Genomic DNA, 13,839 nt, shown 5'->3' with positions numbered 1-13,839 from the left:
TGCTAGTGCAGCAGCTAAGGAGGCAATGGTAGGTTGTGCCTGCGATGTTTCGCCATCGAGGTTTTGGGGTTGGGCAGAAGTGCCTTCACCCAAATTGCATGGGTCATCAACGTGCGACAGTGGAAGGGGAAGTTGCGGTGATGATGCTGAAGGTGAGGATGGAGCTATTGGATATGCGGTTCGAGAATCAGGGGTGAGAAGAAGGTTGGTGAAATGCTCGGGAAGGGAAGAAGAAGTTTGTGCAGGAGAGCTTGGAGGGAAAATTATCAAAGGCAAAGGGTCTAAGGGTTATGATTCTTGCGTTTGTGAGTCTTGGACTTTCCCTTTTCCTTTTTCATCTTTGCGTTGTTTCTTTGGCTTGGGTTGCTGTGGCACATTCAAATAAATGACAGGCCTCTTCAATGGGAGCTCAGGGCAGTGTGGGGAATCTTTGAGGAGCAACCTCAAAATCTTGACGTTTATGAGGCCATGAAGTTTAGGCATGGGTTCTTCCTCAATGTTTACACCCATTGATAAGCATAAACTCGAGACAGTCCATGGGGGGAAATACTGACCTCTTATGTGCCCCACAAAACCTCGAATTTGTCTTGCGATCAACTGGCCCACATCGATTGGAATGTGCGCGCAATGCAATATGCTGCCATGACTCAATCCCTCGAAATTGTTTTGTCATGGAAAGTAGGGATGAGTCGCCGTTTTACTAAATATACCCAAAGTCGCGCCTCAGGAAGCAGTGTCTTGGACGCCAGGAAGCAATATGCTGCCAGTTCTGATGCCTTTTAATGAAACCGTCCAGTTAGTGCCCGGTTGCATCAATGTTTGCAGCGCATCTTCCATCTGCTCTTTAGTGAACATCAATGATTTTATTACCCAGTGCATCTAGGTTGGTCTTCATCAAGAATAATTCATTGATGTCCTTTGCACTGAAAGACACCATTTTCCCTTTTATGGTCACCACATCCTTGGTGCCATGTAGCTATCCATTGTAGAAGTTGCGCACTACCTTTGGAATGACGATGGCTGGGCACTGGCAAAATGTTTCCCATCCATGCTCCAATACAACGCTTGTAATCAGGTCCGGTAGTGGCGTTGGCACAGGGAAAAATCCCATCTCCATCAGCATATCATCGTTTTCTCTCTTCTTCGATGGACGCCCTTTAGCCAACGCAGGCTCGCTACTTTCTACAACTTCTTTGCCCTTTTCTTTAGTCAACGCAAGGCGGGATTCTTGCGTTTGTTTCCTTTCCCTTGCCTTGCATTGTTCCTCCTTCTCTCGTTCAGCAAGTTCCTTGCCCTTCTTCTTTCTTATGCGCTGAACGTTTGCTCGGCGCTTCCTCTCATTCTCCTCTTTCTTCATCCTTTCTTCTTCTTCTTCTTCGCTCCTTCTTCAATTTCTTTTTCAAACTGCTCGAAGGCCAGCAAAATGCGTTGTTCCTCTTCGAGCCTTTTCCTTTCCTCTTTTGCCACAGTCTCATTGTAATTTTCTTCTTCGATTACCTTCTGCGATGATGTGTTTTGCTCACAACATTTTCTCTTGCTTCTCTTCCTCCTCCTTTCTTCTTCTCTTCTATTCTTCTAACGCATCTATCAAAATTGGAGGGTCAATGGTTGACCTTTTCGGTGCATTCTCCTTGTGACGCTGTGTCAAGGGGTGATTTCTACATCTTTTCCTTCGTCAGTCGCAACCGTTTGTGGTTTTGCAGGTTGCCCTGATTCTCTTAGTTGCACTAATTCCCCCTTGTCCTCCCTCACGGAGGTGGATTCTCCATCCAGTTCTCGGCTCTCAGCCCTCTTTCTCCTCTCTTCCTCCTTCTTCAGGCACCTCTCCTCCCACCTGCGTTCCTTCTTTTCATTCGTCCTCCTTTCCTTCTTCTTGATTGGATGGGCTTCGCCATCTCCTTCAGCCCTCTTCTCTTTGATTTTCTTCTTCTTCTTCTTCTTCTTCTTCTCTTTAGCCCCTTCAAACTGCTTCTCTGTCGCCGCTTCCTCCAAAGCGACCCTGATGGGTCCCTCATAGGATTCTGCGTTAGCAGTTTCCTTAGGATCCAAGATTGCCAAAGCACTTCTCCTTGATGCTTCCTCCATCTCCTCCTCCAAAGGCAGTGGTTGGTTCACAACGTCAGCTTCGGGCAGTCCTCCTTCTTTCTCCAAGTTGCTGAGAATGCTCCCAAACACCTTCTTATCGTCCTGTCTCTTCTTTTCACTCTAAGAGGAGAATGTTGGGAGTGGGGTGCTTTCAGAACTCTGCCCCTTTTGAACTGGAGTGGCCTGGCTGCTAAGGGATTTCATCAGGCGGCGACTCGAGGGATTGTATGTGGCTAGGCGGCGAGATGATGGCTATCTGCAAGGAATGCCGCCTCTCGCATAGAAAGGTTGGCTTTTGAGGGTGATGAGGGTGAAGAAAATGGTTGGGAAGTTTATGGTTTTAGGAAGAGGGAAACAATCTGGTATACAGTGTGCTCTAGGGTTTCTGTTTGCAAATGAGATCAAAAGGACTCACAGACGGAGGAGATGGAATTTATAGGTTAGGCCTTGATGGGTCCAACGCGAATTCTGCGATGGCAGGCATCGAGCTACTAAAAAAGCCTGTCGTTTGCACTCCTCACATTTATGAAGCATCAGAGAAGAACGTACTTTCGTTTGCTAAATCATCATTTCCTTGGAAGACGAAACGATTGGACTTCTCAGTTTGCAAAAAGAATTATCTTTAGTGTTTTATTCCAATGGGCACAAGGGGAAGAATTAATGCAATGAGTCCATCAACACAAATGCATCTTTGCAGAGGACGGGCAACAACGCATGTATCCCCGTAACATACCCATTAACTCAACGCATTTCTGGAGGACGGACGCACGGTACTTCTACCTGTACAACACTACCTCAACATAGTGCATTCTTGCTAAGGACGAGTAAAGAACACATACAAGCGCAACACACCCCTCAACGCAATGCATTTGAGTTAGATGAACGCAAATTGTATCTTGTTGGTACAAGATGCCCCCATCATTGCAAAGTATACCAGATGTTGATTGTTTTATTATTATTATTTTATTATTTTATTATTAGTTTTTTTTTATCAACGCAAGTCATAAGGACTTTGTGGTATTAATTCTCTTCTTACTAAACAATCATTCACCACAATTTAAGGATAATGCATTTAAGACAGAAAAGTAAAGGAATTAAAGAAAGCACGAAAATTAACGCAAGTGAATTAAATGAGAAATAAATTCATAAAGCATAAAAACAAATTGAATGAAGCAATAAATGACAAAGTTCATGAAGAAATAAAGATAGTAATTAGGAAAGCATGTAAACATAGGATTTAGAGATATGGACTTGAAGACAATTTTTCATGATGAATGCAATCCACACCTCCGCAGGCGATCCAACGTGCCTGCCCAATGTCTTCAAGGACATTATTCTCCTCTTGGTTTCATCCTGCAATGTATACAGGGAGAGAGATGATCTTCTTCCTTTAGGAATCACACCAGGTATGGAGAATGCGTTGCACATTTCTCAAACCTTGCATTCTCTGCAACCGTAGGTCTTGAAATTCTGGCGCTTAATCTGGTTCCGATATGCTCCTGCACGAAAAATATACCTGATCTCTAGGTCAGCTTAGAATTGTTGGATCACTTCAGTACTCATAAACTGTCAACCTGCACTTCGTGATAAACAGACAGTATAAAGAGATCTGTCCTGCAAAAATATCACAAACATACTCAATAATAACTGTTACCAATCCCCAGCTATGGCATTGTAAACTTGTGTGGTTTGAATTGATGTTCTCTAAGTAAGCATATGTGGATATGGACAATGATGAATGTGAATCATACAAGCTCATGTTGCCATAAACTTGATGACATGGAAAGATGGAGATGGAGTATGGATGTTGTGTTATGCTTATTTACTCTTTATGCGATACTACTTCTAGATGTATGCGTTATTAATGAAATGCATGTAGTATGCTATGCGTTGTCACAAGTTTCCTTGTGCTGAAACCAATTATAATTTCAATGCAAGTTTCTCAGAGTAATCCGAGGTTGAACACAAAGATTGTTGTCGTTAATATGTTACATTTGTGATATATGCGACCGGTGTTTTACAATTGATAAAGACTGTGTTTGTATAGGAAAGTAAATTGTGGTAAAGTAAAATTGTGCAGATAAACTAAAGTTGTGTTAATAAAATAAATTGCGATAAAAATAAACCTAAGCTAATGTTATGCAAGATACGAGATACATGATATACATGATGCTGAGTTCGAGACTGACTATGAAGTTTTACAAAGGATCGTGGTATGTGATGGCAAGGCTTAGTGGATGAATCAGAAGGAGAAAGAATAATTAGTACAATCATCGCAAGTTTGTTAATTGCGTTAAAGATATACCTAAGGTTCCGCTTTCCCTTGGCATACACCTCTCGGTGATCGGCCGTGTTCCTATATCTCTATGGTGATATATGGATGAGCGTGGTGAACGTAAGGTTGCTTCCATCTCTAGAAGTACTTCTCGCTTTAGTGAATGCATTCTTCCAACCCTCTCTCGATAGGCGAAATAGCATCTTCACTTTTGCTCTCACAGGAGAAGATGTCGTCTAGCATGCCTTGACTAAACATAATTATGTCCTTAACCCAATTAATTCATTTGCTCAATTATTGATAATTATCCAAGGGATTAAGAAAACATTGTGGAGAAAGTGAAATATGGATGAACGGAAATAGGCAAAGAGATGGAGATGAAAATGATCATAATATTAATTATAGAATTAAGCGTATGATACATGGTGTGAATGATAGACTAAGAAGATTAATACAATTGATGATAAAGAGACAAATACAGAAGAGTGTCAACGTCTTGACATAGATCTAGACGATGGAATTGCTTGCCGACGTGTGGAGTGGATGAAGAGAAGAGCTTCCCTCTCAAGCTTGCTCGTCCAGTAGAAGTGACCTTTGTACAGAGCATCAATGGCGGGGATCAAAAGGTTTATTTGCCCGAAGACTCATCTCTTGACCTTGTCTCATCTATTCTGATTAGTCGCTCAACCAGTCTTTTTCTCAGATCAGTATATACACTTTTCTCTATATTCAAGCATATCTTTTTAGTGGAATGGCCGGAGCTATTTATAGACTAAGCGTTGACTCTCTGCATTGTGGTCCCCACTGTATTGTTATGGCAGTTTCGAAAATGGTGGAGTGAATATTCCTTATTTTACGCAATCAATCCCTTCAGAAATGCACAACGGTCAGCTGTACATGCGTCAGAATCCTTCGCAATTGCGTTGCTCTTTAACATCTTCGATCGCTTGTCCACATGTGGTGTTTTTTCTTATTATCGCTTGTGGTTGAGATTGTGTTAAACGCTTAGCTCTTGATGATTGTCGCATGTGCTGTCATTGTGTTGATCATCAATTCATTCTTGAATGATGGGCGCAATGCGACGTAGATGTGTTGTTCAGTTTATCTTGAGCCATGAACGCATACGGTGACTTGATTTCCTGCAAAACAGACTTGAAATATTCTTTTCTACCATCGCAATAGTGTCAGTGTGAACCCCGAATCCTAATTTCTCTACTTGAGTATGTTCCCTACTGAGACTAGTGTGGTGATAGGTTGATGTGGAAACTAGTGTGGAATGGTTGAGAACAGGGTGAAAAATTGGAAGAAAAGAGGAAATTTGGAAGCTTGACTTTTGGGGAAAAATATGGAAATTTTGGCTAAGTACAAAATTGTGTGATGGATGCGTTCGAAGGGTTGTGATGGATGCGTTGGTGGTGGTATGCGGCTGAAGGATGGAAAATTGAAGTGATGCGTTGGAAGGTTAGATGGCATAAGGGTAGGCAAGGACGCGGGCAAGGCATGCATTGGAAGGGTGGCATGCGTCGATGCACAACGCCAAACCAAGCGCCTTTGCCAAGCGCCTAGCCTATGCATTGAGCGCCCTGCCGAGCGACCATGCATCGAGCACCCCTGCCATACGTCGAGCGCCCTGCCAAGCATCCATGCATCGAGCGCCCATGCGGCCGAACGAGCCCTGCGAACGATGACCAGCGCCTATGCCACACGCCCATGCGTCGGTGACCAGTGCCTATGCCAAGCGCCATGCGGCCATGCTGAGCGAGCCTTGTGGTGATACCTAGTGAGCCATGCGTTGAGGACAAGGGTCCATCCTATGCGTTGGTAGTGGCTGGCTCTTGCCATGGTTAGGACATGTGGTGATTAAGTGAGTTGGCTTACTATGCATTGATTATAGACTTCACTGACCATGGTTAGGACATTTGATGGCACTATGCGTTGAACATCCAAGGATTGTGGATGCATATGAAAGATGAGCTCACATAGAGGACGTCATCAAACATGTGTCTTCTTGGGAAGAAACCTACTTAGATTGCGTTGATCAAAAGTTGTGTTGTTAGTGTGAGGAGGAAACACTTGGACATGCAGCCAAATAGGAGGTGTCGAATTTGGAGAGTGTTTGGACACCTATAAATAGGGCCAAAGACTTCTTTTTCATATCACAATTCAAAAAGAAATTAAAAAGAGTGGGAAAACTGAGTAAACATTACATTGAGAGCAAAATCCATGTGTTTATCATAGAACATCAAAGAGGACTCATTGGACAGTGAAGTCTGGAAAACATCATCAACTTGGGACGAGGAGTTCTCCCAATATACTCCCGCGTTTCCAGTGATTCCAAAGCCATCTGAAAGCTCTGAAAGTCTAGTTTTCAGGGTAGTGCTGCTGGAGAAGAATCTCCAAAGGATTGGGCTGGAAATTGAGAAGAAGACAGAAGGGTCAGGCTGTCGGATAAGCTTGGGCTAGTCTTGAAGATTTTGAGATGCTGGCCAAACCACGAGGAGTTTTGAGCTCAGATTTTAGGGAGTGTAAAGGGAGCCCGATGTAAACAAGGAACTTCTAGAGTGAAAAGTTCCTAAGCGATCGAAGTGAGTGACTAAAACATTTGACAAAATATTTACAATGTTTTAAAAGAAAGCATGTTTTAAAGAAGATTATTCTCATGCCAGCTAGTTTTACAAAGTGATTTCCAAGCAAACCATGAGTTATGTTTTAAACGCATGGATGTGTGGGATGTTTTTTGAAAAGCTATTTATATATGTTAAATATACCCAGCATGTGTTAGTATCTTTAAAACCATGTTTTTATCTGTGTTATACTTTACATGCTTTAAAGAGAAAGTCATTTATGACTAGTTTTATTTAAAACGCGATATCGAAGGACATTTGAGAAGGTATCTGCCCAACTAGATATCAAAGAACATTTGAGAAGGTATCTAACGAACTTGGTACTGAAGGACGTTTGAGAAGGTACCAAACCAACTTGATACCGAAGGACATTTGAGAAGGTATCCTAGTAGCTTGATAGTAAAGGACATTTGAGAAAGTATCTGAGCAGAAGTAGCTAAGGTATGACGGTACTTAGTATGGCCACATGCACGTAGGTAGTTAAAGTTAGAGATTGAGCAAAAGCGTTCTCTCTTGACTAGCAGTTGGTGTTGGGATTATTTTTTTAACCACAGTAGGGTTATTCTCAACTGAGAAACAGTTTTAATGTTTTATGATTAAAACAGCTTTATATGCTTTATGCTTGGAAAATGTTTATACTGCAGTACAAGGTACTGTAGAAGCTTATATTTCAGTTCAAACTCTTTATTGAGATTTTTGCATGAGAAGAAATTATCTTTATTAAGTCACTCACTGGGCTAGTAAGTGCACCCCGTTTTCAAATGTTTTCTTTTGCCCCAGGTAGCGGTCAAATCCTCAGAAGATAGCTCTGCATCTGTTCAGCAACTAAAGGATAAAGATATTGTAAACCCGTCGGTTAAGGGAGTGATGACGATTGCTGAGTATGAGCAAAGATTTACTGAGTTGTCTCAGTATGCTCTTCCGATCATTGCGGAAGAGAAAGAGAGGTGTAGAAGATTTGAGAATGTTCTAAGAAGGAAGATACGTACGCCCGTTACCTCTACATCTAATTGGGTGAATTTCACTCAGTTGGTTGAGATTGCTATCAGAGTTAAGCATAATGTAGCGAGGGAAGATATACTCCAGCCAGATGCGGGACAATTTAAGACGCCTGGAGAAATGAAAAGTAAGAGTTTTAGACCCTAGTTCTCTTGACAGTCGAGTATGAGGAGTTTTGGAGCCACGAGCCAACAAGGTTCGAGTCGAAAAAGGTCAATACCTGTAGCTCGACTGAGTGTTAGATTAGTATCAGAGCGTGCTAGCGAGTTAGTAGCTAGTACAGGAAGGAGACCACTTTGTGTAAACTGTGGTAGACCCCATACAGAAGTATGTTATGGCAATAGGAATATGTGCTTCCAGTGCGGACAAGTGGGGCATTTCAAGAGAGATTGTCCCCAACTAGGTCATGGAGCACAATGTGAGCAAAGAGGAGTTACCCAGACTGTAAACCAACCTAGAGCGACCAAAGCTAGAGGTGAGGGATCCAATGCAACTAAGCAGAAAGGGGTAGTTGGACGACCCCAATAGCAGTAGCAGCAGGAAGCAGAAGAGGCTCCAGATTTCATAACTAGTACGATAACTTTATGTAATCAATCCACTTATCCATTATTTGATCTTGGTGCTATGCACTCATTCATATCTAGTATGTGTGCATTGCATATAGATAGAGTGCCTGAGCATATGAATGAGGATTTTTTTATCTCTACGCCTGTAGGAGATACTCTAGTGGTACATGAGTATTACAGGAATTGTGAAGTAATTCTTTGAAATCGGAGTTTATGGGTTGACTTGATTCCATTAGAATTACTATAGTTTGATGTTATCTTACATATGGATTTCCTAAGTAAACACTATGCCACTATGGACTATTTTAAGAGATAAATAATGTTTAGGAAATCGGGTGAAAAAGATATAACCCTGGTAGGAAGTAAAAGAATACTTCCAGGAAGTTTAATATCAGCAGTAAAAGCTAGGAAACTATTGAGTAAGGGATGTGAAGCCTATTTAGCCTATGTAGCAGTTTCACAGGATAAGAAGCTGAGACCTAAGGACGTACCTGTGGTACAAGAATTCTTAGATATGTTCCCTGAAGAGTTACCAGGCTTACCACTTGACAGGAAATAGAGTTTACTATTGAGTTAGTTCCGGGTACAACACCTATATCCCATGCACCATATAGGATGGCACCAACGTAACTGAAGGAGTTAAAAGTTCAGTTACAGGAACTTGTGGATAAGGGGTACATTAGACCTAGTGTGTCGCCTTGGGGAGGGCCAGTCTTGTTTGTTAAGAAGAAAGACGGTACTCTTAGATTATGCATAGACTATAGAAAGTTGAATAAGGTGACTATAAAAAATAAGTACCCATTGCATCATTAGATGATCTCTTCGATCAGTTAAAGGGATCCACAGTGTTCTCTAAGGTAGATTTGAGAGTTGAAGATGAAAGAACCGATGTTCGAAAGACTGCATTCAGAACTAGGTATGGACATTATGAGTTCCTAGTAATGTCGTTTGGATTGACAAATGCTCCTGTGGTATTTATGGATTTGATGAATATGATATTTCATCTTTATTTGGATCAGTTTATGATAGTTTTCATAGATGATATACTAGTATATTCTAGTAGTGCAGAGAAGCACAGAGAACATCTGAGGACGGTGTTGCAGATGCTAAGGGAAAAGAAGTTATATACCAAATTTAATAAGTGTGATTTTAGGTTAAACCAAGTGGTATTCCTTCGGCATATAGTTTCAACTGACGAAGTTAGCGTAGGTTCCCAAAAGATAGAAGCAATAGTTAACTAGGAACGACCCCTGAATGTAACAGAAGTATACAATTTTCTGGGCTTAGCAGGTTATTATAGGAGATTCGTGGAAGGTTTTTCTAAGATAGATCTACCATTGACAAACCTAACAAGAAAAGATGCGAAGTTTGAGTGGTTGCCAGAATGCGAGCACAGTTTTCAAGTGTTGAAACAGAGGTTAGTGTCAGCACCAGTATTAACTTTACCTACACCAGGTAAAGAGTTTGAGGTCTATTGTGATGCATCCCGACAAAGGTTAGGATATGTGCTAATGCAGGAGGGAAAGGTAGTAGCTTATGCTTCTCGACAGTTAACGAAGCATGAATGTAACTACCTTATACACGATTTAGAGTTAGCAGCAGTTGTGTTACCTCTAAAGTTGTGGAGACATTACCTGTTTGGTGAGCGTTGTCATATATTCACGGATCATAAGAGTCTGAAGTATATCTTTGATCAGAAGGATTTGAACTTGAGATAGAGAAGATGGATCGAGTTGATCAAAGATTATGACTACATAATTGACTTATCACCCAGGTAAAGCAAATGTGGTAGCTGATGCTCTAGGTCGAAAAACTAGAACAGCTAGGGCTAGTATCAATTCAGTGAAGGATACACTGATTCATGAGTTGTATAATGCTAGGGCAACATTATCAGTTGGTCAAATAAGAGGTTTACTAGATTCATTTCAAGTGCGTCCTACTCTCGTAGAAGATATCCTACGTGAACAATTAAAGGATTCCGATCTTCAAAAGTTAGCTGAAGAAGTAGGTAAAGGATTAAGAACGGACTACCAACTAAGAATGGACAAAGTGCTGTTCAAAGAGGGTAGGGTATGCATACCTAATAACTTAGCACTTAAACAAGCTATCCTAGAAGAAGCACATAGTTCGGCCTATGCTATTCATCTGGGCAGTATAAAGATGTACTTAACATTAAAAAGATCGTACTGGTGGCCTGGTATCAAAAAGAGAAATAACGAAGTATGTTGACAAGTGTCTAATATGTCAACACGTTAAGTCGGAAAGACAAAGGGCAGCATGATTACTTAATTCATTCCCTGTGCCAGAGTGGCAATGGGAGCATATTATAATGGATTTCCTGTTTGGTTTACCTAGGACACCAGCGAGCTATGATGGTATATGGGTAATTGTGGATAGACTGACAAAGACAGCTAAGTTTTTACCTATTAAAGTTATTTTTACCCTAGACCAATTAGCTAAGTTGTATGTTGATCAAGTTGTGAGTCAGTTTGGATAGTTTCAATTGTATCAGATCGAAACTCCAGGTTTACATCGAAGTTTTGGCCTAGTTTGCCGAAAGCTATGGGAACAAAGTTATATTTTAGTACTGCTTTTCATCAACAGACGGATGTTCAGTCTGAGTGGACAATTTAGACATTAGAGGACATGCTGAGGGCATGTATATTGCAATTCAAAGGCAGTTGAGATACGTATCTATCATTGATCGAATTTGCGTATAACAACAGTTACCATTCGAGTATCGGAATGGCACCGTATGAGGCACTATACGGAAGGCCATGTAGGACTTTGATATGCTGGAATGAAGTCGGTGAAAGGAAATTACTAGGTCCTGAACTCGTGTAATCGACATCAGATAGTGTTAAGATTATAAGAGATAATCTTAAGACGGCTTGAGATAGGCAAAAGAGTTATGCCGATAAGCGAAGAAGAGAATTGGAGTTTGAAGTTGGTGATTAAGTATTTCTTAAGTTATCTCCGTGGAAAGGAATATTCAGGTTCGGTAGGAAAGGGAAATTAAGCCTGAGATATATTGGACCTTACGAGATAATAGAAAGAGTTGGCCCAATGGCATATCGATTGGATTTACCTCTAGAGTTATCTCATATTCATGATGTGTTTCATGTGGCAATGCTTAGAATGTATGTGCCCGATCATACCCATGTGTTGCTTGAGCAACCAGTACAGTTGAGAGAGAATTTGTCTTATGACGAAGAACTAGTGGAGATTTTTGACAGAAAGGAATAGGTCTTAAGGAATAAGACAATCCAATTGGTAAAGATACTATGGCGAAACCATAGCATGGAAAAAGAAACGTGGGAAGCCGAAGAGCATATTAGAAACAAGTATCCGCAGTTATTTAATTGACGGACTTGTAGCGAAATTTCGAGGACGAAATTTTCAGAAGGGGGAGGTAAATGTGAACCCCGAATCCTAATTTCTCTACTTGAGTATATTCCCTACTGAGACTAGTGTGGTGAGTAGGTTGATGTGGAAACTAGTGTGGAATGGTAGAGAAAAGGATAAAAATTAGAAGAAAAGAGGAATTTTGGAAGCTTGACTTTTAGGGAAAAACTTGGAAAATTTGGCTAAGTACAAAATCGTGTGATGGATGCGTTGGAAGGGTTGTGTTGATGCATTGGAAGGATTGTGATGGATGCGTTGGTGGTGGTATGTGGCTGAAGGAAGGAAAATTGAAGTGATGCGTTTGTAGTTTGGATGGCACAAGGGTAGGCAAGGACACGGGCAAGGCATACATTGGAAGGGTGGCATGCGTCGATGCACAGCGCCCAGTCCAGCCTAATCCTTTAGAGCTTCTTTCTCGGCAGCCCGCCTACCTAAAAACTAGACTTTCAGAGCTTTCAGGTATCTTTTAAATCACTCCGAAACACACGGAGTATATGGGAGAACTTCTCGTCCAGTTTGATGCTATTTTCCAGACTCACTGTCCAATGAGTCCCTCTTTGAAGTTCTATGATAAACGCATGGATTTTGCGCTCTCAAACGCAATGTTTACTCAGTTTTCCACTCTTTTTAATTTCTTTTTGAATTGTGATATGAAAGAGAAGTCTTTGGCCCTATTTATAGGCATCCAAACACTTTCCAAATTTCGACACCTTCTACTTGGGCTGAGAATGTCCAAGTGTTTTCCTACATAGCCAATCTGCAGGGGGCTAAATTTTGCATGTCCTCTTATGCAACCACGCTCAAATCCTTAAGGCTGAAGTTTCTTCCCAAGAAGACACATATTTGAATGAAAATCCTCTCTATGTGAGCTCATCTTTCATATGCGTCCACAATCCAAGTGATGTTCAACGCATAGTGCATCAACGCAATAGTCTATAATCATGCATAGCAAGCACAGTCACTTTAAGTCACTTAGCAATTCCTAACCATCACAAGAGCTTGCCCACCACAACGCATAGGATGGCCACTCGTCACTCGAGATGCAATGGTCTCACTAGTTCTCACCACAAGACTCGCTCCGGCATGGGCACATGGCGCTTGCATAAGGCGTTGGTCACCTGACGCATGGGCGTGTGGCATAGGGTGATGGTCATCGCTCGCAGGGCTCGCCTCTGGCCGCATGGGGGCTAGGCAGGGCACTCGAACGCATGGCAATGCTTGGCAGGGCGCTCGACGCATGGCAGGGTGCTCGAGTCATGGTCCACCACCCCGCTCAATAGGGGCGCTTATGACGCATAGGCTGGGCAACTTGCAGAAAGCGCTCGACGCATGGGTGCTGTTGGCTGGGCGCTGTTGCCGACGCATGCCACCCTTCAATGTTATGCCTTGCCCGTGTCCTTGCCTACCCTTGTGCCATCTCAAAATACAAACCGACATCACTTTCAATTTCCTTCCTTCGCGCCACATACCACCACCAACGCATCCATACAGGGACAAATCCTCCCAAGCATCAACACAAACCCTTCAACGACATCCATCACACGGATTTTTGTACTTAGCCAATTTTCCAAGATTTCCTAAGAGTCAAGCTTCCAAATTCCCTCTTTTCTCTAAATGTCTTTATCCTTTTCTCTACCATCCAAGCACTAGTTTTCCACATCAACCTTACTCACCACACTAGTCCAGTTAGGGAAGTAATAGTAGCAAGTAGAGAAATTACATTGGGTTCAACAATTTACCTCCCCCTCTAAAGAAAATTTCAGTCCTCGAAATTTCGCTACAAAATGTCCGTCAAATTAAATAATGCGGATATTGTTTCTAAATATGCTCTTCGGCTTCCCACGGTTTCTTTTTTCCATGGACTATGGTTTCGCCATAGTATCAG

At 41.8% G+C, this 13,839-nt stretch overlaps 1 protein-coding gene across 1 annotated transcript; it reads right to left on the bottom strand.

Moving 5' to 3' along the window:
* Nucleotides 1-1,644: 1,644 nt before the first annotated feature.
* On the bottom strand, nt 1,645-2,085 carry LOC120067615 (protein PXR1-like). The gene has a single exon (XM_039019159.1). The coding sequence runs from the start codon at nt 2,083-2,085 to the stop codon at nt 1,645-1,647; it is 441 nt and encodes a 146-aa protein (XP_038875087.1).
* Between the last annotated feature and the right edge of the window lie 11,754 nt (nt 2,086-13,839).

Source organism: Benincasa hispida, chromosome 12 (assembly GCF_009727055.1).
Source record: "Benincasa hispida cultivar B227 chromosome 12, ASM972705v1, whole genome shotgun sequence".
Lineage (NCBI taxonomy): Eukaryota > Viridiplantae > Streptophyta > Magnoliopsida > Cucurbitales > Cucurbitaceae > Benincasa > Benincasa hispida.
This window is presented reverse-complemented; position numbering and strand designations above follow the sequence as displayed.